Here is a 25,501-nt window from a genome sequence, read left to right as displayed (position 1 = left end):
ACTGTAGGTATTGCCTACAACGCCAGCATAGGAGGAGTTAGGATGTTAGATGGAATTGTCAATGATGCAGTAGAAGCAAGAGCGTTGGGATTGAATCCAGATCATATTGACATCTATAGCGCTTCCTGGGGACCGGAAGATGATGGCAAAACAGTTGACGGTCCTGGACCTTTAGCGAGGAGGTGAGTCTGAATAAAAAATAATACCCAGTAGATGTGTTAAATAAGGAAACTAACTCATAATATTTTTGTAGAGCATTTATATATGGTGTTACGAGCGGTCGTCGTGGCAAAGGCTCTATCTTTGTCTGGGCTTCCGGTAACGGCGGAAGGCACACCGATTCATGTAACTGTGACGGCTACACAAACAGCATATTTACTCTATCGATATCTAGTGCAACACAAGGAGGCTACAAACCTTGGTATCTCGAAGAATGTTCTTCCACATTAGCTACTACTTACAGTTCGGGTACCCCGGGTCACGACAAAAGTGTGGCAACTGTTGATATGGATGGTAGACTGAGGGCTGACCACATTTGTACAGTAGAACACACGGGAACTTCAGCTTCTGCACCATTAGCAGCTGGAATATGTGCTTTAGCTCTTGAAGCAAATCCTGAATTAACATGGAGAGATATGCAATATCTGGTTGTAATTACGTCTAGGCCTGAACCGTTAGAAAGAGAAAAGGGTTGGATCATCAATGGAGTCAAGAGGAAAGTTAGTCACAAATTCGGATACGGTCTTATGGATGCCACGGAAATGGTAAATTTGGCCGAGCAGTGGGTAACGGTTCCGCCTCAACATATCTGTAAATCGCAGGAGTTGAACGAAGACAAGTCGATGGACTCCACTTTGGGCAATTCATTAAGGACATATATGGATGTAACTGGATGCAGTGGCACGGTGAATGAAGTGCGTTACCTAGAACATGTCCAATGTAAAATATCGTTGAGGTTCTTCCCCCGTGGTAACCTTCGTATATTATTAACTTCACCAATGGGTACTGTATCAACATTATTGTTCGAAAGACCTCGTGACGTGGCAAGTTCTACCTTCGACGATTGGCCATTTTTGAGCGTTCATTTTTGGGGAGAACAAGCAGAAGGTAGATGGACATTAGAAATAATAAACGCCGGCAAGAGACACGTAAACCAGGCGGGCGTTCTCAAGAAATGGCAGTTAATATTCTACGGAACTGTCATAGATCCGGTTCGATTACGATCAAAAAGACCGTCGCCGTTTGCACCGTCATACGCTTTTCCAACGGCAGCGGATGGTTACGACACAATCAGTGATTCTTTTTACAATACTGACGCGTTTGCTAATTACCAGAACTTTCCGAATTTATTCGCCGCTGGGTCCAACCCGGAAAAGGCGGTAGCCCGTCTCGACGGACATAACGTCCCTTCACCGCATGGGGAAAATGTCCTCGCCGATAGTAATGACAAGCGCGTCATGCACGACTGTGATCCCGAATGCGATTCTCAAGGATGCTACGGAAAAGGACCGTCCCAATGTGTGGCTTGTAAACATTACCGTTTAGATGACACGTGCGTTTCTCGTTGCCCACCGAGAAGCTATGCCAATCAAGGGGGAGTTTGTTGGCAATGTCACGAATCGTGTGAAACTTGCATGGGACCGGGGCAAGATTCATGTTTCACATGTGCTCCGGCTCATTTTTTAGTGGCAGATTTGGCTGTTTGCCTACAACAATGCCCTGATGGATATTGGGAGGACACAGATTCCGCAACGTGTCGGCCGTGTGCAGCTCATTGTGCGACTTGTTCGGAAAGAGCGAACGCGTGCACGTCGTGTGAACATCACCTACTCCTGCACGAGGGCAGCTGTCTGGTCACATGTCCGGCAGCGCACTACGAAACCGACGATTACACTTGCGCCAAATGCCACAATTCGTGTGACACATGCGTTGGACCAAAGGAAAACCAATGCATAACTTGTCATACTACAAATTACGTGTTAGATGGTAGCTGTGTGGCGACGTGTCCCAGCGGATATTACGTGGATAAAAAAAGGAAGGAATGCATGAGGTTGGTCTGAATACTTTATTAATTACTTGCAGGCTATTAATTGCAGGATTTGCTAAATTTGTATCCATTGCACAGGTGTCCAGTTGGATGTGCGACTTGCACAAGCGTTTTCTGTCTCACATGCGAAGCAAATTGGGAAATAAATAAGAAGGGGAGATGTCTCCCAGCAGGCTCTGATCGATGCTCGACCGGACAATTCATAGATAAACTCGGCTGTAGCAGATGTGACGACGCTTGTGAATCGTGCTATGGAGAGGGCGAAGGACACTGTTTAACTTGTCCATCGCCTAATTTGCTAGAAGATTACAGGTGAGGATATTATTCTTTTCTTATTGCTTAGACGGGTGGACGTGCTCATGGCTCACCTGCTGTTAAGCGGTTACCGAAGGTCATAGACATCAACAACTTAAGTGCCATCAATCACCTTGAGTCATTTTTTTGATTGGCCTTGTAGGCAGACGAGCATTAAGGCCTACCTGATGATGAGTTGTTACCGTCGTTTATGGACATCAACAATGACAGGGGCAGAGCCAAGCCGCTGCCTACCGTTTAATACATGAGTTCTAAGTCTCACTTTAATTTCGAGGTTTTTTTTATATTATACCATTTTAACATCACTTTTAAAATGTTAAAGGGTTCTTAATAATAATGGTGCCATAGTTTAACGTCTTGACCGAATCGTGTAACATTTTCGTTTTACGAAAACCAACTTAATAACATTATTTCGTATTAAACGCTATTTTTAATTGAACCATGCAGTAAGTATTCTGTACGAAATTAGTGAATTACGTATTAACTATCATCAGTCCTCAGTAGGACGTGTTACTGCGGATTAGGTCGAATCACGTTTTCGTAATGCCGCGTCTTAAATAACTAATGCACGGGACTTGTCGAACAACTCGGGTAGCGAATCCGAAGGAAATTGTGATTACCTACGTCATTGTTATATCAGTAGTTGCTGGTTCCTCGTAAAGCTTACTGTGATTTTGATCCTCTCTTAGGCGGTCGCTCCTATTTTATGCTGCACTTCTTTTTTTTATGGGATTTTATGACCTGGTAACTAAGACCTTTAAGTCATGTCTTATTTTAATTTATATTCTTATTTTTATGAAAAATGATATTATGGAGTGAAATGAAGATGATTAATGTAAGACATTAATCAACTGGGCCGAAATTAAATGAAATGAGATGATATGGGATGAAATATAATCTGAGTAAAATGGTGGTCATTTACTGACATTTTTTCAGTGGACTTTTTGGGGGATCCCGAGAAGTTACGTTCAGCATCTTTGTTTCATTTTCCCACATTTGTGCACTTTCACACATATTAAACAGTTAATAAACCACCGTTATTACACATTTAAGCCTGAAGAAACACTAAATAGACAAAATAAAACAAATCACTTAACTTCACTCCTCGCGCTCCCGCCAAAAAGTCTGCTGCACTTCTAATTCGGTTGTAACATCTATGCTTTCTGGACACGAGTGTAGATTTCCGTTTGGAGTGACGTACTCGTCGTGTTAAATATAGTATTGAATGACAATTGTGTTTATCTATACAAATAAATAAAATTGGAGTGTCTGTTTCAATTTTTGTCTGTCTGTCTGTTTGTTCCGGCTAATCTCTGATACGGCTGGACCGATTTTGACGGGATTTTCGCTGATAGATAGCTTATGATATAAGGAGAAACTTAGGCTACTTTTTTTTGACTAGCTAGACGGCAATAACCGCTAGTAACATCGCGGGACTCAGGTATATTTCATAATTCCGGTACGCAGCAGTTTGGCTCTGCCCCTGGCATTGCTGAAGTCCATGGGCGACGGTACACACTCGCCTGCCGACAAGGGCAATAAAAAAAAATCGTCTACAAAATTTGTTGTACTATGTCCTTTTGATGTAAGTCAGTTTAAATCGAATTCAACGGACACATTAGAATTTGTTACGCAGTGGCGTTTGATTAGGGCCGATATACATAAGCCGAAATAAGGAGAAAACCAATAAGTATTATACATTCGTTGTCGGTAGATGCGTCCCAGAATGTAGCAGCGGATATTACGCGGAGGCCGGTCGGTGCATTCGCTGCGTGCACGGTTGTACTGAATGCGTTTCAAGACTCAACTGTACCAGCTGTGCTGGGTCCCTGAGACTGCAGTCTGGAGCTTGCAGGACTTCATGCGCTGATGGGTAAGTTCTCACTTTAGTTTCATTCAATAGGTTGTCGAACTCAGGCCTCTCCGGTCATCGTTGTCGTCGAACCCGTCGCTTGCGACGAAGGGCTCGATAAGTAAATTAACCCACAGACACAGCCCACTGAGTTTCTCGCCGGATCTTCTCAGTGGGTCGCGTTTCCGATCCGGTGGTAGATTCTGCGAAGCACGGCTCTGGCTAGGGTTCGTGTTAGCAACGTCGACAGGTTTGAGACCCTTGAACTCACCTACTAGTTAAGGTTACGCTGAAATAGCCTCTTAAGGCTATCAGCTAAGGTAGGAAAAAAAAACGTCCTCTGCGACTTTAAATGAATTTGCCCACTGAAGCCGTGAATATGATCTCATTGCAAATCTATAAGTACAAAAGTTAAAAGCCCAATTTTACCCAACTAACCTCAAACGGTGCGGCTAATATGGCTAACCAAATCTCAAAAATCTTTCTGATTTTGACCAAAACTCGATAGGGTCTTTGTTTGATGATGCTTAGAATAGTGACGAATACAACGATCTATTTACATATCTCGTTTTTAATAGGTACTACGCTGATCGCAGCGCCTGTTCCAAGTGCTATTTATCTTGCCGGACATGTATTGGGCCCCGTCGCGATCAGTGCGCGTCCTGCCCTCAGGGTTGGAGGCTAGCCGCTGGAGAATGTCACCCCGAATGTCCTCAAGGTAACTACTGTTCTTTGAAATTTCGAAATCCTTTTTCAAATCACGTCTGATACTGCAGATATGCCTAAACGTATCATTTTGTTATTGTAATCGATTGAATTGAAGAGCCAAAGGGCCACATGACCAGATATCCTCTGACCTTAGTCGGTAACACAATACAATTTAACCCTTTGAACGCTATGTAGGTCACCGGTGTCCTACGAGGCCCACAGAAGTAATTATGTCGATTTCTGTTATTAAGGCGTCGGAATATCTATAAGTAGACTCTGGGACAGACGAATCCGTAGATGACTGAGAATCAATCTATTTCAAAGGGACCTAAAAGGCAAACATACAATTTGACTCGCAATCTAGTGTGTTCTGTGCAATATACGATTTTCTTATACTTATACTATATTCTTCTTTGTCTCTGGTAAATGTATAAATTATTATCATGATATAATATTGTGTACGTTGTTGTATGTGATGCCTAAGTGTTGGAATGATTAGTGTTAAATCAAGAGAGTGGTGATTCGGTTTAGGATTCTACAAAAGCGACGACGGCTGCCGTCATTGTCACCACTACTGCCGGGAGTGCTCGGACTCCGGGCCGCTACACTGCACGTCGTGTCCGCCTCGTTTCGTGTTAGACGGCGGGCTTTGTATGGAGTGCCTCGGCTCTCAGTACTACGAGGCGGGCAATGGAACGTGCAGCACGTGCGATCCGTCGTGTCGCACCTGCTACGGTTCGGGACAGTTCAGTTGTACAGGATGCTCCAGGCCGCTGAGGCTCGATAGGTGAGTTCGCGTGTTTTGTTGGTTATTGGAATATAGTAAGTACATGGTGCACCAAGGGAGAAAAGTTGGACATTTCCTCCCGCGTGTAAAATTGCCAAACACGCGGGATGAGATGTCCTACTTTTTTCCCGCGGTGCACATACTATTTTTTCTCCTACCAGACCGAAAGTTCGACATTGTAAAAAACTTAGCCCCCGTGGAGTACCGAGCCGGGGTCCAGGGGCGAAGCCCTGGCGGGGGTTGGAGCCCCCTCACTGATGAACTCAATCAAAACTCATCTTTGTTTAATACTTCACTATAAAATTTTATTGCCTTTTGTTTATTTCACTTTTACACTAAACACAATATTGCAAATTACCCGAGCACAACAATGGCGGAGAATTTTAGGTGCGTGAGGAGAGCAGACGTAGACACTAACGCGCATGTGCACTTGTACCCAGGGAGAAAAAGTTACACTTTCTTACCTGTACAGCGGGAGGAAAACCGAACTTTCGGCGTCGGTAGGAGAGAAAAAAATATTTTTGTTTTGTTTTGATGTTTTATTAAATATCCGTGAGATCATTTCCCCTATAAAATTAATTTTAATAATGAAATCTTAATAATTAATTGCGGAAGTTCTCGTATATAAATATTTAATTAAAACTCCGCGATGGAAACTTGAAGACACGTAAAATAAAATCTATTTATTTGAGACGAGCAAAATATTCAGTACCCGATGGTTACAGTCGGAGCACAGAGAGTGTATGAAAACTAAAACGTATTGAAATTATATAGAAAATCGACTGACTCGCTGAGTTATCGGCCCTGACTGTTGAGCCGAGGGTCGTGGGATCGATTCCCACGTCGGGCAAACGTTTGTGTGATGAACATGTTTGTTTGCTCTTTGTCTGGGTGTTTATACTACATATTGAAATCAAGTGGGTAATAGAGGTATAAAGCCCCTTCTATGGTTAACCGGTGTTTCCCGAGTGCTATGACATATTCTTCAAACGAGGCTTGTGGAGAGAATTAAGCGGTAGGCAGCGGCTTGGCTCTGCCCCTGGCATTGCTGAAGTCCATGGACGACGGTAACCACTCACTATCAGGTGGGCCGTATGCTCGTCTGCCTACAAGGGCAATAAAAAAAACCCAATAGGTGACAATGGAAATAGCAGGAGTTCAAGGACTCGGGGTTTTAAAACTAAACTAATTCTTTATGCCCCGAGGTAAATATGTTCTATGCTTTATGACACAAGGAGTAAGCCTGTTTCGTTGAAATGCTTCTCTAACCTAGCCTATAGATGCAACCCACTGAGTTTCTCGCCGATGATCTTTCTTCTCGATGGGTCGCGACTCGGATCCGGTGTTAGAAGCGCTGCTGTTTTTGCTAGGGTCATTGTTAGCAATTTCTCTAAGGTTGACTGCCGTAAGCTCGCCTACTAAACCGGGCCTAGCTGTAATAGCCCCTAAGGCTACCAACGATTAGGTAGTTGATTTTTTTTGTTATAATTTTTAATTTTTCAATGAGACCGTACTTAATCATTGTTACAGATTAAACAATCAGTGCGTTCCGTGTTGTACGGACAGGGGGACGACGACCTCGCCCGGGACCGAATGCTGCCATTGTCATCCCGAAACTGGTAACAACTCACGCAGTTTGCGACTTTTGTTGATGTTCCCCGGTCAATAGCCAGGAGCTACTGATTTCTCTTGTGTCTATACACACACATACGCACGCCCATACTTTGAATAAAAATCTGACAGCCATTTTACATCAGTGTGCTTAGTGCGAGTTTTTTGACGTTCTCGATAGCGTAAAAGTTAACTCAGATTTGTATGGAGTTGGAACAGCGCCCCTAGCGGCAAACGTAGGAAAACGTTCCAACACCATACAAATTCCAGAATAACTTTTACGCTATCGAGAAGTTAAAGAACTCGTACTAAGCACGCAAAACTCCATACAAATTTAAGTTAACTTTTACGCGATCGAGAAGTTAAAGAACTCGTACTAAGCACACAGATGGGCTGTCAGCTCTTTTACCTATATACGCGGTAATAAAAAAAGCTTTCTTAGTAAATCAATTTGGTTCGGATTTACATTAGATCAAGCAATTTGTACATAATCTGTATTGGTAGCGTGGAATATTTGGCATATCGGGTCGCAATCGGGTGGCATAAGGCGCGATCGGAATTCCCGAATGTGCAGGTGTTCCCTGACGTCATCACAAAAAGATTCGCGCGCCGATTTAAGTTATATAAGATTTAAGCAATATAAAAACGAATTTTCAGTTTTATTTGTATCGTCTAGTGTCTAGCGTCGTTCACTCTTTTTATTTTATTAGTGAAAATGTATTATAGAGTGAAAATTTCCCGTGAATACGGAGAACAAATAACAAACCACATATTATTATTACTAGAGCTGGATCAGTTAATGCAATTTCGTTTTTTTTTTGTTGTCCCAGGTGAATGCATCAACTCATCGGTGGCGGGAAAACGTCGTATAGCCGAGTGGGGCGCTCTGCACACAGTGGAGAACGCTCGCAGTACGTCAGCTCCCAGCGCCGCCGCGATAACCGTCATGGTGTGTCTGTCCGCCGGTGCACTCTTCTTTGTCGTGCTGATGATACTACAGGTGAGAAACCGACGAAAATAAGGCAGGCACAACTAGAAAAAAAAAATCGGCAAGGCAAATAAATAGGCAAGGTTGTTGTAATTGCCAGCGTGAGCTGACAAACACCAGGTATAATAGTGATGCTAATAACAAAATATACCACAAACATTTTAATAGTGTTTCTTACAAACACAACAGCCTTCTAGATCTCATTAACGGGAATTTGATAATATAAGTTCAGTTACCGCCTCTCATCACAAAATCGGCTATTAATGGATCTTCCAAAATACTTTATTTTTATATTTTAACACCAGAGCGCTAAAAAGCGCTTGACAGTAAACTTTGAATGCTAGAAAGTAATTGCCATGTATATAACAATCGATCGGATTCGAATGCTCAAATTCTATTTTATAAGATTAGGCAAAATCCAATTAATACTCTCTAATAAAAAAATAATAATTACGAGTATAGAGTGCATTTGAAATAAAAAAAAAAACTGTAATTTTAATAGAGAAGATGGTTGGCGTTAATTTGACAGTTAGGGTCTTCTTAACTCAAATATACTTAAGTCGAACGAGCTGTCAGATCTTAAGATGCTATAAGTCCCTTATGTGTAAAATGAAACCTAAAAAAACTGTTTTTTTTTTATAAAAAAAAATAGACGGTAGTTAGCACAATATTCGAATATCGACGGCTTCAGTCCGGTGACTGCGAATACTGTAAAGTATTTAAAATGTCGCAAAAATATGTAACAAGAATAAAAAACGTAGGATAAAAACCGTAAAACTAGTTTTAATTATGTTTAATTTGTTTCGTCTATATCGCTGTCTCTCATTCTTTCTCTTTCTTGAAATTCTGAAATTAAAATATTCAAATCAAACTTATCAGGAAATTTGTTTAAAATCATTTATATCTATATCTATACTCTATACTAATATACTATATATATACTAATATTATAAAGAGGAAAGATTTGTTTGTTTGTTTGTTTCGAATAGGCTCCGAAACTACTGGACCGATTTGAAAAATTCTTTTTCCATTAGAAGCCGACATTGTCCCTGATGAGCATAGGCTACTTTTTTTTATTTTTTTTTTATTTTTATTTTTTTGGTTTCATGTGTGTTTTAATATTTCCGAAGCGAAGCGAGGGCGGGTCGCTAGTTATAAAATATATTCAAACAGACCTCCTCCAAATAAAGCTAACCTAATCGTGGTTAAATTATATGTTTGCTTCATATGTTTTGAGATATACCTACATATGTGGTGGACATGGTGGGTTATAAATATTTCGAAAAAAAAACCCTCTTAAATAAAACTAAAATATGGTTTATTTTGGTAAAACATAGTGCCAGACTGAACTGTAATGTCACAATAAAATACTATTAAAGAAATTAAAATGCGGACAGCGGTATTTATAATAAATTCTTACTGGCGGTAGGATGTCTTGTGAGCCCGCACGGGTAGGTACCACCCTTCCTATCTCTGCCGTGAAGCAGTAATGCGTTTCGGTTCGAAGGGTGGGGCAGCCGTTGTACTGTAAAAACTGTTATCTTATTTTTTTTTATTTTTTTATTGCTTAGATGGGTGTGGACGAGCTCACAGCCCAACTGGTGTTAATTGGTTACTGGTGCCCATAGGCATCTACAATGTAAATGCGCCACCCACCTTGAGATATAAGTTCTAAGGTATAGTTACAACGGCTGCCCCGCCCTTCACCCTTAGAACGCATATCTCAATGTGAATGGTAGCAATTACGTTGTAGATGTCTATGGGCTCCAGTAACTACTTAATACATCAGGTGGACCCATTAAAGCAATAAAAATATGTATATCTATACTTCTATACTAATATTATAAAGAGGAAAGATTTGTTTGTTTGTTTCGAATAGGCTCCGAAACTACTGGACCGATTTGAAAAATTCTTTTTCCATTAGAAGCCGACATTGTCCCTGATGAACATAGGCTACTTTTTTTTTATTTATTTTTTATTTTATATTTTTGGTTTCATGTGTGTTTTAATGTTTCCGAAGCGAAGCGAGGGCGGGTCGCTAGTTTATAATAAATTCTTACTGGCGGTAGGATGTCTTGTGAGCCCGCACGGGTAGGTACCACCCTTCCTATCTCTGCCGTGAAGCAGTAATGCGTTTCGGTTCGAAGGGTGGGGCAGCCGTTGTACTGTAAAAACTGTTATCTTATTTTTTTAATTTTTTTATTGCTTAGATGGGTGTGGACAAGCTCACAGCCCAACTGGTGTTAATTGGTTACTGGTGCCCATAGGCATCTACAATGTAAATGCGCCACCCACCTTGAGATATAAGTTCTAAGGTATAGTTACAACGGCTGCCCCGCCCTTCACCCTTAGAACGCATATCTCAATGTGAATGGTAGCAATTACGTTGTAGATGTCTATGGGCTCCAGTAACTACTTAATACATCAGGTGGACCCATTAAAGCAATAAAAATATGTATATCTATACTATAATATTATAAAGAGGAAAGATTTTTTTGTTTGTATTGAATAGGCTCCGAAACTACTGAACCGATTTGAAAAATGCTTTCACTGTTTGGAAGCTACACTATTCCCGAGTGACATAGGCTATAATCTTTTTAAAAAAATATAAGAAATCCTTACTAAAACTCCAATAATGTAACCCAAGGAGTAAAAAAATTACCTAAAATATTCTTTACATAGCGTGCCCTGCGAAAACTATTGATGATATAATAAAAGAATGTACTACGACTTTGTATTTACAAAAAGTGTCGCGACAGAATAAGTCAAACTCTTATAGTTATGCCGCAATAAGTGTTCTTTATTTTAAAAAATTAAACATCGTCAAATATCGTTGAAATTTTTGTTAAAGACCCGAGTGGAGCGGGAGCGGGCCGCTAGTCAGTTAATATATTCGGTAAAAATAGAATCAAGTTCGCTTTCGTTCTCAACTATAAGTAGCACCGAGCTTTAGTAGTGAGGTCGCGACGTCTCACGGTCCATTACTGACTGGTCGATGGGTAATGGAATGTAAGATCATCCCTGATTAAAATGATTGAGTCCGGTCAATAAGGGATTAACAGCGAACGAAGGGCTTATTGTAAACTTTGTTATTGGTCTGTCGTTTCTGAATTATTATCACAAGTGAAACGTGTTGATATTCTAATAGGCAAATTATCTGTCCAGCGAATTTGGTATTGTCTTAGAATTCGGTACGTTAATCGTATTGCTGTGTGTGTCAGCTCTGGGTTCTTATTATAGGGGGTGTAAATCAGCTGTGGGTTTTTATTGTAGGGGAATTCTCGTCGGCCATAAGAAAACTTTGAGCAAATGGCGCGGAATGATAACCCTCTTATCGTGGCCGCCCTGAATTACCTTTTCGACCCAGGTGACGGGGCAACGCATATCCGCTGTCGCCATAAACATGTTGTGTGGGATCTTCCAGATCTACTCTCGGTGCTTTTAGGCAATCCAAACCTGGACACCGTTCTCAAGAATTCGGCGCGCAATTTAACCCATAGAGACAACCCACTGAGTTTCTCGTAGTATCCTCTCAGTCGGTCCCGATTACGATCCGGAGGTAGATTCAGTGAAGGACTGTTCTAGCTAGGGCTAGTAAAGTCTCTCAGGTCGAGCTTCGCCTACCAAGCCTAGCGACTAGGGATGGGAAAAAAAACAAAAAGATGGCAATAACACTCGAAATTAAATACGAACAGTTATTTAAAAGTTTATTTATGAAAACAAAATGTAATGTATTATAAGTGCAAATAAACACAAATAATCTTTATCAATAATGAATAATGTCTTCACATAAAGCACTCACATTCTTTTAAATAAATTTTGCGGATAATTCTCCGGTTTTTTTTATTGGTTCATATTATTATGTTTAGTGCTATGTCATTATATAAACATATTTGTTTATAGAAAAATAGACGGTAGTATCACAATATTGAAATGGCGATGAATATCACCTTAGACGTCCGTTATTACCACGAGAATTATATGGTGTTAGAAATAATATTAAGTTGAATAAAAATAAACCTGAAAATAATATTTTAGAATGACAGTAAATAACCACGAAAAAATAAACTTAAAAAATTATATTAATTATATCCATGACTCGTGGAAACGGAAAATAAATAAATAAATACTGTACACACATTTCTATCAAGTACTGTTTGATAAAACCTTATTTAATTATTTTAATCTTGTTTTTTTTTTGTTGAACCAGTGGCGTTCACCGCGCGACAAGCGAACACGAACCCGCGGGCTCGTCTACTCCCCCCTCGCCTACAACGACGACGGCAAGGTTGTCGTCCTTGCTCCGCATACTGCGTTCCCCTCAAGCGGGAGCAGGACGGAGGAACTACACGAGCACGAAGACGAACCGTTGCTCGAACATTCCACATAGCGCGCGCTGTGATCGTAGAGAGTAAGTCTTAGGTGGAATTTGAAAAAAATAAAAAATAAAGCGTTCCATAAATTTAAAAATCTTAGGTTCGTTTGAATATTTTAAATTTTATTTAGAACTGGCGACCCGCTTCGCTTCGGAAACTGTAATTTATTATTGATTTCTCCACCATTTAATGGATGTTATTATACATATAAACCTTCCTCTTCAATCACTCTATCTATTAAAAACAACCGCATCAAAATCCGTTGCGTAGTTTTAAAGATTTAAGCATACCTACATAGGGACAGAGAAAGCGACTTTGTTTTATATGTAGTGATTGTGATTTATGTGCCTCAAACTACATACAGTAAGATAATTCGGTTATAGATGAAGTAATTTAACTAAAACCACAAATACAAATATAATATTTTACAGAAACGTGTTGTGAGGGCATTCGTGACAAACACACAAAAACAACTTAAGATTTTTAAATTTAGACTGATTATATTGTCATTTTTATACGCGTCTAGTTCAAACAAATTAAATAGCTTTTAAATTTTGATGTTAACAATTTTGAAATGTATAATCTGCAATTGGTTCCGTTTGAAATTGTTGATTCTAAATGTGTCAATAACAAGTTGATGTTTTCTTGTTATTAACATAAAAAATATTACCTAATTATGGAATATGGATGACAGAAAAATCAATTGAGATTTTTTTCTAAAATCAATTTACATGACAAAAACTACAATAATTTCAAAATTTAGATAAAGAATATCCGAATATTATAAATGTAACAATGCGTACTATATAAAAAGGAAATGTAATGAAAAATGTGCTGAAAATTTTTAATAACAACGGACCATTTAACATTACTATGTATTAAGTCCAATATTTATTATATAATATATAATATAGGATGCAAATAACATAACGTTGACATGTAAATATGTTTAAACGTAGAAAATAATATAATATGTATTACAAGATATGTAGTTAGTTTAATAAAATACATAAAAAAAATGGTTTTTCATCGGTAAAACACATAGTTGTAATGATGTATTAGTTGATTTTTTAAAAAGAAACGGTTCTCCTAAAAGCCCTTATGACATACTATAATGTATTGTAGATAATACTGACCAAAAACATTGAAACGTTTTTGCATAGTGTAATATGTGCAGATTAATAAATTCTAGGAAGAAACTTCACACATATTTCCATTCACTTTTAGTGTACATTTAGATTCCTTGATGCGTGTTTGATCTTCTCTTGGATTTATGTTACTAATGGTCGTGTAGGATATTCGAAAGACGTAACTATATCGAGGGGCTTAAGGCTATGTGGTTTAAGCACCATTTTTGTTACATTTTTGTTACTACTGGTGGTAGGACCTCTTGTGTGTCCGCGCGGGTAGGTACCACCACCCTGCCTATTTCTGCCGTGAAGCAGTAATGCGTTTCGGCTTGAAGGGTGGGGCAGCCGTTGTAACTATACCGAGATCTTAGAACTTATATCTCAAGGTGGGTGGCGCGTTTACGTTGTAGATGTTTATGGGCTCCAGTAACCACTTTACACCAGGTGGGCTGTGAGCTCGTCCAACCATCTAAGCAATAAAAAAAAATTACAGAAAAACCCTATAAAATTTAAAATTTGGAAAAAATATCATGAAAAAAAAAACTTCTTGAGTTATTTGAATGGCGTAAATGTAATTGAAGTTCGGTTAATAAAGTCGTATTGTTGATGCTAATATCAAATAAAACGGACCTTTAATTACAAAGATAAATGTCGCGTAAACCTTTCATCCCTCGACATCATCTTTTTGTCAGTTACAAGGAACAGATCTTTCATTACGAGTCACATTCAAAAAAAAGGTATATCTATATATATAAAAATGAAACCCGTTTCCGTTGTCACGACATAACATGAAAACGGCTTGACCGATTTGGCTAATATTGGTCTTGAATCATTTGTTGAAGTCCAGAGAAGGTTTAAAAGGTTAGATAAATATAAAAATATTCGGAATTAAATAAAAATAACAATTTTGCTTTTCCTTTGATGTGTCCCCCGTCGGACGGATTCCTTTTGTTTGTTTTAAGTTTATCTTAAACAAAAGTTTAGGTCTTTTATTTATCGATTGAGGCACTACGAAGTCTGCCGGGTCAGCTAGTTATATATAAAATTGAACTTGTTGTTTGTGTAGTATACGTTCTTTAACTCTCGCGATTCGTAAATACAATAAAAAAAATTTTTTACCACTTTTTAATCTCGCATTTATTATTTACGACTTCTCGAAAAATTCAAAGTTTTCATATCGATTGTAAAGTGTTGGAATGCGATATTGATCCGCAAAGGCAGTTCTAATTATTGAAGTTATACTTCTTTAGGCGCGTTATGAAAAATTGATGAGAGTGAAATTTTACGATGCGCGCGCACCGTGACACAAAATTAACAGAAATGAAGTTGCCCACTTAATCGCTCATCACAATACGACCGACGTAACTTGGCGAGTCTGAATATAGCCGCAGGTGAACTTTCCGAACCGTACCGAGAATTACCGAATTTATACGATGTCAAGAAAAGGGATGTCCAATATGCGTGTTTTAGGATGTTGTTAAATCGATTATTTTTTCATATTGATTAAAATTAAAATAAAAAAAATTAATATATTTAATAAAAATAAAGTATAACTTCTTACGCGCGTACATAAGTACACGCACCCTTTTTTGTATTGTTTTTTTGTTATCCGATCCTCGAGGAATTCGATCAATATGTCAATACCCACAATAATTATCGGGTTGGCCTTCAAATCGATTAACATATTCGATAAATCCAGACAACGTGAAAACATATCTGCAAACAGCTAGTATCTAACCTCGGGTTGGACCACTTGGACCAAATCTATGAAATTAAATGATGGGTTTCACAAATACTAGTAAAGTCGGTTAGATCGTCTCTCTCCGCTGTCATGATTGAATGTGAATTTAAAGGGCCTATTAATTGAGTTTTTTCAACTCAATTAGTGTTTCGTTGTGAGCGAGGTCGGACTATACTCTGACAGAGGTCGAGAAGGATAATTATAGTATTTTAGTTATGTAAATTGGTTTTTGTGTGAGTGCAGTGATTTGTGTAGTTCTCGCTGAGAAAAATCGAACGTTGCTATGACCGCTAAAAATTATGAGGTTGATTGATAAGGATGAGGATGGGGATGAGGATGATTTTAGTCTCGTACAAAAAAAAATAATTTCACAGTACATGTAGAACTGAATCAACCTAGTTTATTGTTACTTAAAAAAAGCCAAACTACTGTTACAAATAACTAATGGAAATATGTTCCTCGCTTCGAACCCGAAATGTCATAAGGGCTTACAAAATTCGCGGAACGTTTAAAACCGTAAATAAAATTAGATAGAGTATAAAATTGTAAGTTAAAAGAACAAAACGTTCGTTGACGTTATCGTCCTCTGCCGTATTGTATTGTGATAAATAAATAAATAAATAATTAATGATACACAAATTAATCGACAGTAAATATTAGAATCTCTATTCACAGTCTATAGATTTGTAGATATCGCTAGACAGTGGCATCTCAGCACGTCAAATTGTACCTATACATTCGACGAGTGTCAAGTAATTCGTCGAATAAAGAAAATTTAATTTGACAAATGTTAAATATGTTCTAGAATAATGTAGATAATATTAATTCGTACTTGGAGCGTGGCCACTGTTTCTCAAAGTGTAGGCGACGCGGTATTGTGTAAACAAAACTGAAGTGACTTTAGACACTGGATGCGATTGTATCGTAAAAAGGGCCACTTATAGCCAAACATTATTATTCTTTTTGTACGATATGTAGTCGAATATACCTATAATTAATGTTTATGATGTCAGAAAACAGTTACTATTAAATCGATATACAAATAACACAAGATCTAAATTCGATTTAAGTTGTGAAAATAAATGTTCACTGTCTTTCTCTTGCTAAGCGAATATTAACGAGAGTGACTGAAATGGCACTATTACGTTGAGTTTCGGAAGGTCCTCGGTTTTTAAATAGTGCATATTATTATCAGCGCTAACACACATGGTGACAAAGCTTAAAATCGTTTCCATAAAAATAGCTTACGTCTATCGTAGGGAAAGGTAGCGGTTTAAGCGAAATGTGATTGTGCACCGGTGGCTGCCGACCGTATTTATTGCAAAATCAGTTTTGCAACACGCGAGTTTGTGCAACTAAACTGCTTTCACAAAACTTAAACTGTACCACTGGATAATTCGAAAATAAACCTAAAGCTCATAAATTCACAGAATTTTAAAGGATAATTAAAACCTATGTACTTCATTCAATTGATTATTCACAAAACAGTTGCCAACGAAAAGTATTCAATTAAAATCACTCTAGAGTATGTAGGTACTGAAATCATTTGCCTGATGTTTGTTTCACCGAAACAATAAATGTTGGTCTGACGTTTGACATACGGAGATATTTGACAGTCGAATGACATTGACAGATGTGGGATCATTGAACGTTTAACTGATTTAGGTATTGGCGTTATCGGAGTTGTTTTTTCTTCATGATGGCTCCACGTCGATTTGCTTGTAGGCTAGCGCACTGTTTTAGTTAAATAAGTTGAGAGTTACCATATTTTTATATGAATTCACCGATGAATCACATACGCATGTGATTTAGACGTTCATAAAAAGTACCTCTACAAATTCGATTGCAGAAATTTTAGCGTATTTTGATTTTTATAGAAACATTAACAAACGAAAATTGATAGTTTGAAAGTAAATTTTTACGAGTCTTCTATCTGTGTGGAAGTTCACTAGTTTTTATTTTAGATATACGTAACTTAAATTGATGCCTTTCTATTATTTTTTTGTCTTTAAGTAGTCTTTCAAATTATTTTTAATTATATTTTTGAGAAAAAAAGAAACTATTTGATGTAAGCAGCTTTCTAGTTTTAAATTGTCGCTTGAACTAAACATTTTAAAGAAAATTTGTCACAATAATGAATTCTGGAGTATTTTGAAGTCTCAAATTATAATACATATGTTTAAGAGAATAAATAATAAATAGTTTTAATTACACGTGATAGATAAATATCGCTTGTTTAAAGTCGGTTTAATAACGAGTCGTAACGTTACCACTTACCATCACAAATGTATATAATCAGCTAGCTAGAATGTTGAATTGTTATTTTAAAACATCTGGTGAGTACCAAATGTTCGGATCATTGACCTCTATGAAATCTTAAAAAGCCATTTAACATGACAAACGTACGAAATTGTTTTGAAAATAAACGTGAAACCTTATGTAGAATGTAATAAGGTTTAAAATAAAAATATATTATTGAAAGTTTCTGTTACATAATAAACTTTTATTCCTATTATGGTTTTGTTTTAAATTTAAAAAAAAAAGTTCAAATAAACTTTTAGCTTTCGTATCAATTATGAATATAAAATAAAATGTAAAATTTATATTATTATGTAATAGCATATTTTTTTTTATACTTTTTATTTTTCTTTTGTTTTTAGAATATTTATGAATAAAATGATAAAATGCCGTTTTGACGTTTTACTTTTTAATTGGTAGTGCGTTTATAATTTAGAATATATTTTTGTATGACATGTTCTTATGTGCAATTAATGTTTATAATAAAAGCGAAATCTGTCCAAATTTTGTTCTTGTTTTATTTTGACGTAGCAGCCGGCCAACGTTGAAGAAACTTTCCCCAATTACTGATGCCCCGTATTACCCTAAATTATATGAGTGTATTTTTAAGAAATAGAGTAACTCCTATTAGCTTTTAGCGGTAGGCAGCGGCTTGGCTCTGTCCTTGGCATTGCTGAAGTACATGGGCGACGGTAACTATCACTATCAGGTGGCCTGTATGCTCGTCCGTCGGCCTACAAAAAAAAAAGATGTGTGGTGTCGTGGGACACCGGACAGGAACGAAGTTCCTTATTATAAAAATATTAGTTTTAAGTTCTATTCGAGGTACAAAGAAATTATTATTCGGGTATACATTTTTTATTATGATTTTTTTATTTATAAAAAAAACTACTTTACAAAGTTATCAACTTTATTTTATTCACAATGATTTATAAAAAATATATACATAATAAAAAAATATGTTATTTTTTATACGTCATTACAAAGTTAAGTCGTACACTGTGTGCATTACTATTAAAAATCTTACGTTACGGACGCTTTTTCCCGGTTAGGGTACCCCTCCGCATCGTCCCATAAAGAACTTCGTTCCAAAAAAACTACTTTACAAAGTTATCAACTTTATTTGGATTTATTGAAAACCAGAGATTGTTTTGAGTTTCGAGGTAAGGAGCAGCGCTTATTTACAAGAAACACTTATATATCAATCTATGCTTTGAATTAATGTACTCCCGTACATTCCCATTAAGTTTTCCGCAACCACAGTCCCAATGAAGGCAAGTAGAACCTTAAATTAACGAGATCCGAGAGTCGAGCATACATATAACCAAACGACAGGTGTAGTAACCGTTGTTATTGAGCGAAGCATACATTACGGGCCCAATATTGGACGGATAGTATTTGCATAGTATTGTCCCGGGCCGAATTAACATTTAGACTACAACGGGATCCCGGTAGCGGGCTCCGTAGTTTTAATGGGAACAAAGCCCCAATGGTCTTAGGTTTGTAGACAGTTTAATTGGTCCGACCTTAAGTTGAGTTTGACGGTCATTCGATCGGACAAACGGAGAAGCAAAAATGAATTATACTGGTGGTAAGACCTCTTGTGAGTCCGTACTGGTAGGTACCACCACCCTGCCTATTTCTGCCGTGAAGCAGTAATGCGTTTCGGTTTGAAGGGTGGCGTAGCCGTTGTAACTATACTTGAGGCCTTAGAACTTGTATCTCAAGGTGGGTAGCGCATTTACGTTGTGGATGTCTATGCGCTCCAGTAACCACTTAACACCGGGTGGGCTGTGAACTCGTCCACCAGTCTAAGCAATAAATAAAAAAAGTATTATAGTTCAAAAAACCGATCGTTTTGACTAACTGGGTGGTGCAGTAGCTAGCGCCCTTGACTGTTTCGCCGAGGGTCATGGATTCGATACCTAATAGTCTAAGATAGTCTAAGTAGGATAGTCTAAGAGCCGCCCGGACGGGTATGTGAGCTCACGGGCTCAACCAGAGAAAATTTGTTAACACCAGCCCTAGCAAGAGCAGTGCTTCGTAGAATCTACCACCAGATCGGAATCGCGAGCCGCTGAGAAGATCGGCGAGAAACTCAGTGGGCTGTGATATTGATTCCCAGATCGAGCAAACATTGTGTGATGAACAGATGTATTAGCTCTTTGTCTAGGTGTTTATTATCGTATGTGTGGGTGTGGCGCATGGGTGTTTATTATTTAGTTATTTAGTTTGTTTATATTTAGTATGCCTCTGGTACCCATAACACAGGGAATCCTAAATCGAGGTTGGATGATCGTGCGTGATTTGCCTCCTTTTATTTATTTATTCTTAATCGTTCGAGATCGTAAACAGTTACCAAACAATTTGTTTGTCGACCGATAGGAAAATAATAGTTAACTGTTTTCTTGTTACTTTTTATATATACATAAGAGACACTAAAACCACGGTACTACTTCATGCACAGATTGCCATGATCGAAAACCTTTATGAGGTTCAGTAAAACTTTAATAAATAAAATGCCATGTACAGCTTGAAAATTAAAACAAATAAAAGCTATACCCTGCATAGTTTTGATTGACAGCCGTTGTACTGTTAAAACTGCGAGCTTAGAACTCATGTCTCAAGATGGGCGGCCGGATTTATATTTGCTTGAATTTAAACACCAAAAAAGAACAAATTCGTTTAATTCATTTCAAACAATGAAGGCGACAAGAATGCAACCATATTAGTAGGTGCTTAAGGTTCATAAATTCAAAACTATTACTGCGAATGCTTTTTTTGCCAATTTGACTTGTATTGCGAAGACAAAAGACATTGCTAGATAATGTGCTGGCGCCGACGGAGTGTCTCTGCGTGTGTGTGTGTGTGTGTGTGTGTGTGTGTGTGTGTGTGTGTGTGTGTGTGTGTGTGTGTGTGTGTGTGTGTGTGTGTGTGTGTGTTGTGTACGCGTGTGTGTGCGTGTGTGTGCGCGCGTGCGTGTGTGCATGTGTGAGCGTGTGTGAGTGCGCGCGTGTGTGTGTGTATTTCAATCAGCTGATCAATCAATTCAATCTGTGATCGTTTTTAGTTTTTTGAACTCGATTACGGTAGTGCACCACGGTTTTTCAAGCGTTTCTTCAGACTCCCAAAAGCAATTCGAAGTTATTGGAATTTTTGTGACCATTTCTACAATTATTTTTACTATTACATGTCTTAAGCTTTACGGAGAGAATCTTTGTGAAATAAAAGTGATTTCAGTTATCACTTACGTGATCTCGACCTAGAAGATTCTTGATGAGATGCCAAAGAGTGCTTAAGGAAAGCTATATCACAAGGGCAAGGTGCTAGAACACCTTGTGAGTCCGTACAGGTAAGTCCCACTTAACACCAGAAGCACCATAAGGTCGTCCACCCTTATAAACAATAAAAATATCGCATCCTTTGATATGTCACCAGCAACTAACTGACTAACGAACAGCAATTCATTTATATATATATATAGATAGATTATTCTTTAATATATCTTATGTGGAACACTCTGTAGATTCCGAAACAGCTCAGCCGATTGTGATGAAATTTTGAATGAAATCCTCCTGGTGGCCTAGCCGACGATTATGTTAAGTTTGGCGTCGATCGAATCAAAGTTAAATCAATTATCGCCCAGCAAACCGGGCAGGTTTTGACTAATGATCGATAAAACATTATATTATTGAGACGTCAAACAATGCGCAAAGTTAATTAGCACGTATCAAATGAAACATTATTTGCCAATTTACGATAATGAGGAAACATATAAGTGAGGTAACAGATTAACATATCTACACATACATAAGGATCCAAAACTAAAATAGGCTAAAACAATAAGCCCTTTGGATTTTGCCGTTGTCAGATAGATAAACGGAATATTGTATGTACATAAGACTGTGTAGGTAATGCTAAAACAACATTCACAAATCACACAGTTTATCACTTTAGTATTTGCTCTGATACTAAATCATAATCATTAATTTACCTGACCATTATATTAGATACGAGTTAGCGTTGCCAACATATATATACAACGTATACATATTATTTACAATGAAAGCTGATCAATTAACGGCTATAATATGTACATACTTACTTAACTTAAGGCTTAATCAGGAGGATTAGCAATATATTCAAATGGCGTCGAGAATAATACTTCTATCGTCCGTGACAACAACTAAACCATCGGAAAAGTGAAAACAAAAGTTGTTTCTGCGAATCGCGAAAACCAATTAAAAACAAATATGTTATTTGTTTTAACATATTTCAACATAGGTTCAAAGTTATAACAGGACTAAGTTCTTACGACGAATTTTGAAAAAAAAAACTATATTTTAATGAATGTAAGTGAATTTGAACCTATGCCGCTAATTCGGCAAAATATATTAAAAATATATTTTTTTGCAAAATGAAATTATTTGTATTACATTTAAATACATAAGTAACTTAGAGTTTATACGCTAAAGTATGATCGGAACGCCCCAAATTAGTCGTAAGGTACTCTCCCTTAAATTATTATACCATATTTTTTAATTAATATTTAAAATGTATACAAAAACCAGAGGAATACAGCGGAATATACATACAATACAGTTTTTAATAATTAATCGGCACGAATGTGTATTGTTTTTTTTTGTTTTTAGGGGCAGAGCCAAGTCGCTGCCTACCGCTTAATACTCTCCATAAGCCTCGTTTGAAGAAGGACATGTCATAGCGCTCGGGAAACACCGTGGAGCTCATTCCATAGCCGGATGGTGCGTGGCAAAAAAGATCTCTGGAAGCGCACCGTAGATGACCGCAGTGGCTCCAGGTAGTATGGATGAACTCTACTCCGGTGGCGGGCGGTGCGGCGGTAAAAACGAGATGCCGGTATCATCTCGAATAATTCCTCAGAGCATTCCCCATGGAACATACGATACAAAATACAGAGGGAACCGAAGTCCCTCCACAGACCCAGAGGTTCCAAACGATCCGAGAGAATGGGATTATCGACAATCCGAACGGCCCTCTTCTGTATTGTATTGTATATATCTCTATGTATAAGTGCAATAAAAAGTTTTATCTGTTGTTATTTGCTAAAAGTATAAGGGAGACAGTATATCGACACATAAGGTCCAAGTTCAAACCACTATATATGACTGAATCAGTTGTGCGAGATATGCAATACCTATCATAATTACGTTGGTAAAATAATGAGTAAATGCTGTTACCAATTTTCTAACGACCTCCTCAGTCGCCCTACGAATCCACGAACACACGGCATGGGATGAAATGGGGCTCAAAACACCGGCTCAATACTGATTGAGATATAAACACCTCAAAAATCTGTTAAATAATAAATAAATAATAGTAAATAATAATAATCACTGGGAAGGAATCATCGTCCGGCCTCAATGTAACATTCCCTGTGTTACGGGTACTGATAAACATACCTGCATAAGTACAATACATACATACAATAATGTTTAGATATACATATCGACGCTTGAAAAGAAAACGTGACTAAGCGACAATGCGTGAACTTTACAGTAGACTAATTTAAAGTTGAATAACCTGAAAAAAAAATTTTTTTTTCACGAATCTAGCTGTAGGATTTTAATAAACCTAGAAATATATTCTTTTTGCGCATCGAATATGGTTATTGCTTATCATTTATGTACAAAGCAGTTATTGTCGCTTAGTCACGTTTGCCTTTCAAGCGTCGATATAGATAATGAACATCCAAACAAAGGTCAAACAAACCTATTCATCACACAATGTTTGTCCGATGTGGGAATTGAACCCACGACCCTAGGCGCCACAGTCAGAGCTAACTACTGCACCACCGAGTCAGTTATATTTTAATAAAATAACTATCATTTTCATGCTAGAGTAAGTGCTATGGAATAATTTAACAAGCGCGGAAACAGTTAAACTTTGTGCAAGTTGCAGGTTCATCTGATTGCTCATACGGAGTTCAAATTATAGTTAGACCGTGCAAACAAGGATGCTATAATTGATTACCAAGCAGTTTCTTGTTCTGCATATTTTTGAATTCATTATTTTTTATTTCACCAAAGCACGCGTCTTGTTTCTGTATTTTAGATATGGAATGGCAGCGAAAAAGGAATTATTGCTGTCGGATTTGTTTAAAACAAAAGCAGATCTTTGTACATGTCGTTATTTGTGTAAGTTAATATAATTAATAAGTGCAGCTGTTTGTGTGAAATTGTCGAGGAGAAATTAATTAAAAACTTGTTTATTAAATACACACGGAAGGCTTGCTATAAGAGAATGAGTAGTGTAAAAATATGCATATGGCTTTTCGAAGTAATTTAATTAATGGTAGGGCATAATGTAATGAGCTTGCAGATATAGATACCATCTTGCTATCCAGTCTATTCTTGCGGCAAAGCAGTCAGAGGTCTCCATTGAAGAGTGGGATTTCGAAATGACGACTCAAGGTGGGTCGCGGTATTCTTATTCTGATATTTTTAGGCTCTGGTAACCGTTTAACATCTGATAGGCCATGTTCAAAGTTCAACTATCTACGTAATTAATAAATAAAATATTATACTGTAAATCTTAATTACTGGAAAAGCTTTGTCGAAGGTTACACGTGTCAGTACCACTATTCTGCTTATTTCGGTCGTGAATCAAACACATGTTTGGGTTTGAATGTTAGGTTAGGCGATTTACTAATAAAATGACGACAATCATAAAACTCATATATCAAGGTGGGCACCGGCATTTACGTTGTAGATATCTATGGGCTCCGGTAAGCACTTAACACCAGGTGGGCTGTGAGCTCGTCCACCCATTTAAGCAATAAAAAAATATTAAAAATGTTCTATAAGTCAAGTTAGGCAACGTTGTTACACCTATAAATTCCTATAATCGATTTAGATCAATTGGGACGTAAAATCGTCCATGCAAAAGAGAAAAATATCAAAGAATACATTAACCAAGTAGAATCGAAGAAACAAACAGAGAATCAGCTCAAAAAACACTAAACTGTACAAAGAAATAATTACCCTGCACCTTTACGTAAGGTACATCGATCCAAAGCGATGCGATCCCGCCCCGATGGTCACAAACACGACAAAAAAAACCTTAATTTATCTTTGGAAAGCGCCCCGAGGGACAAAAAAGGAAGGTACAATTTGGGTAGCATTTTTCGGGTCCTATCTATATGTTAATGAGACAGTCGATCAAATGTATGTTAAAACGGTTGATATTATTCGGATTTCGAATGGGAAAGTTTGGGGTAAATTGAAATAGCAGGGTCATGGTGAATTCTGATTCGTTTAGGTTGGTGGTACTGTTAAAATATATCGGTGTTTTAGGACATATATATATATATTTAGAAATATATTATTATAGATGATTTCTTACCAAGATACAAACGGAGTATTATTTAGAGTATTTATTTATATACTTATATATAAAAATGAATTGCTGTTCGTTAGTCTCTTTAAAACTCGAGAACGGCTGGACCGATTTGGCTAATTTTGGTCTTGAATTATTTGTTGAAGTCCAGAGAAGATTTAAAAGGTAGATAAATATGAAAATGCACGGAATTAAATAAAAATAGCAATTTTGTTTTTCCTTTGATGGGTCCCCCGTCGAACGGATACCTTTGGTTTGTTTTAAGTTTATT

At 37.6% G+C, this 25,501-nt stretch overlaps 1 protein-coding gene across 1 annotated transcript in view; it reads left to right on the top strand.

The window, feature by feature from the left end:
• The window catches only part of LOC114244349 (furin-like protease 2), a 282,788-nt gene extending 264,431 nt beyond the window's left edge, over window positions 1-18,357 (top strand). Inside the window, exons 8-16 of the mRNA XM_028176131.2 lie at window positions 8-182; window positions 254-2,050; window positions 2,126-2,359; window positions 4,077-4,235; window positions 4,793-4,932; window positions 5,454-5,709; window positions 7,240-7,328; window positions 8,151-8,320; window positions 12,519-18,357. Coding sequence (XP_028031932.2) covers window positions 8-182; window positions 254-2,050; window positions 2,126-2,359; window positions 4,077-4,235; window positions 4,793-4,932; window positions 5,454-5,709; window positions 7,240-7,328; window positions 8,151-8,320; window positions 12,519-12,698 — 3,200 coding nt within the window. The 3' untranslated portion in view covers window positions 12,699-18,357. The remainder of the gene's footprint in view (window positions 1-7; window positions 183-253; window positions 2,051-2,125; window positions 2,360-4,076; window positions 4,236-4,792; window positions 4,933-5,453; window positions 5,710-7,239; window positions 7,329-8,150; window positions 8,321-12,518) is intronic.
• Window positions 18,358-25,501: the final 7,144 nt, after the last annotated feature.

This window comes from Bombyx mandarina, chromosome 21 (assembly GCF_030267445.1).
Source record: "Bombyx mandarina strain Sakado chromosome 21, ASM3026744v2".
NCBI classification, from domain to species: domain Eukaryota; kingdom Metazoa; phylum Arthropoda; class Insecta; order Lepidoptera; family Bombycidae; genus Bombyx; species Bombyx mandarina.
The sequence above is the reverse complement of the archived record's forward strand: the minus strand, read 5'-3'. Positions and strand labels throughout refer to the sequence as shown.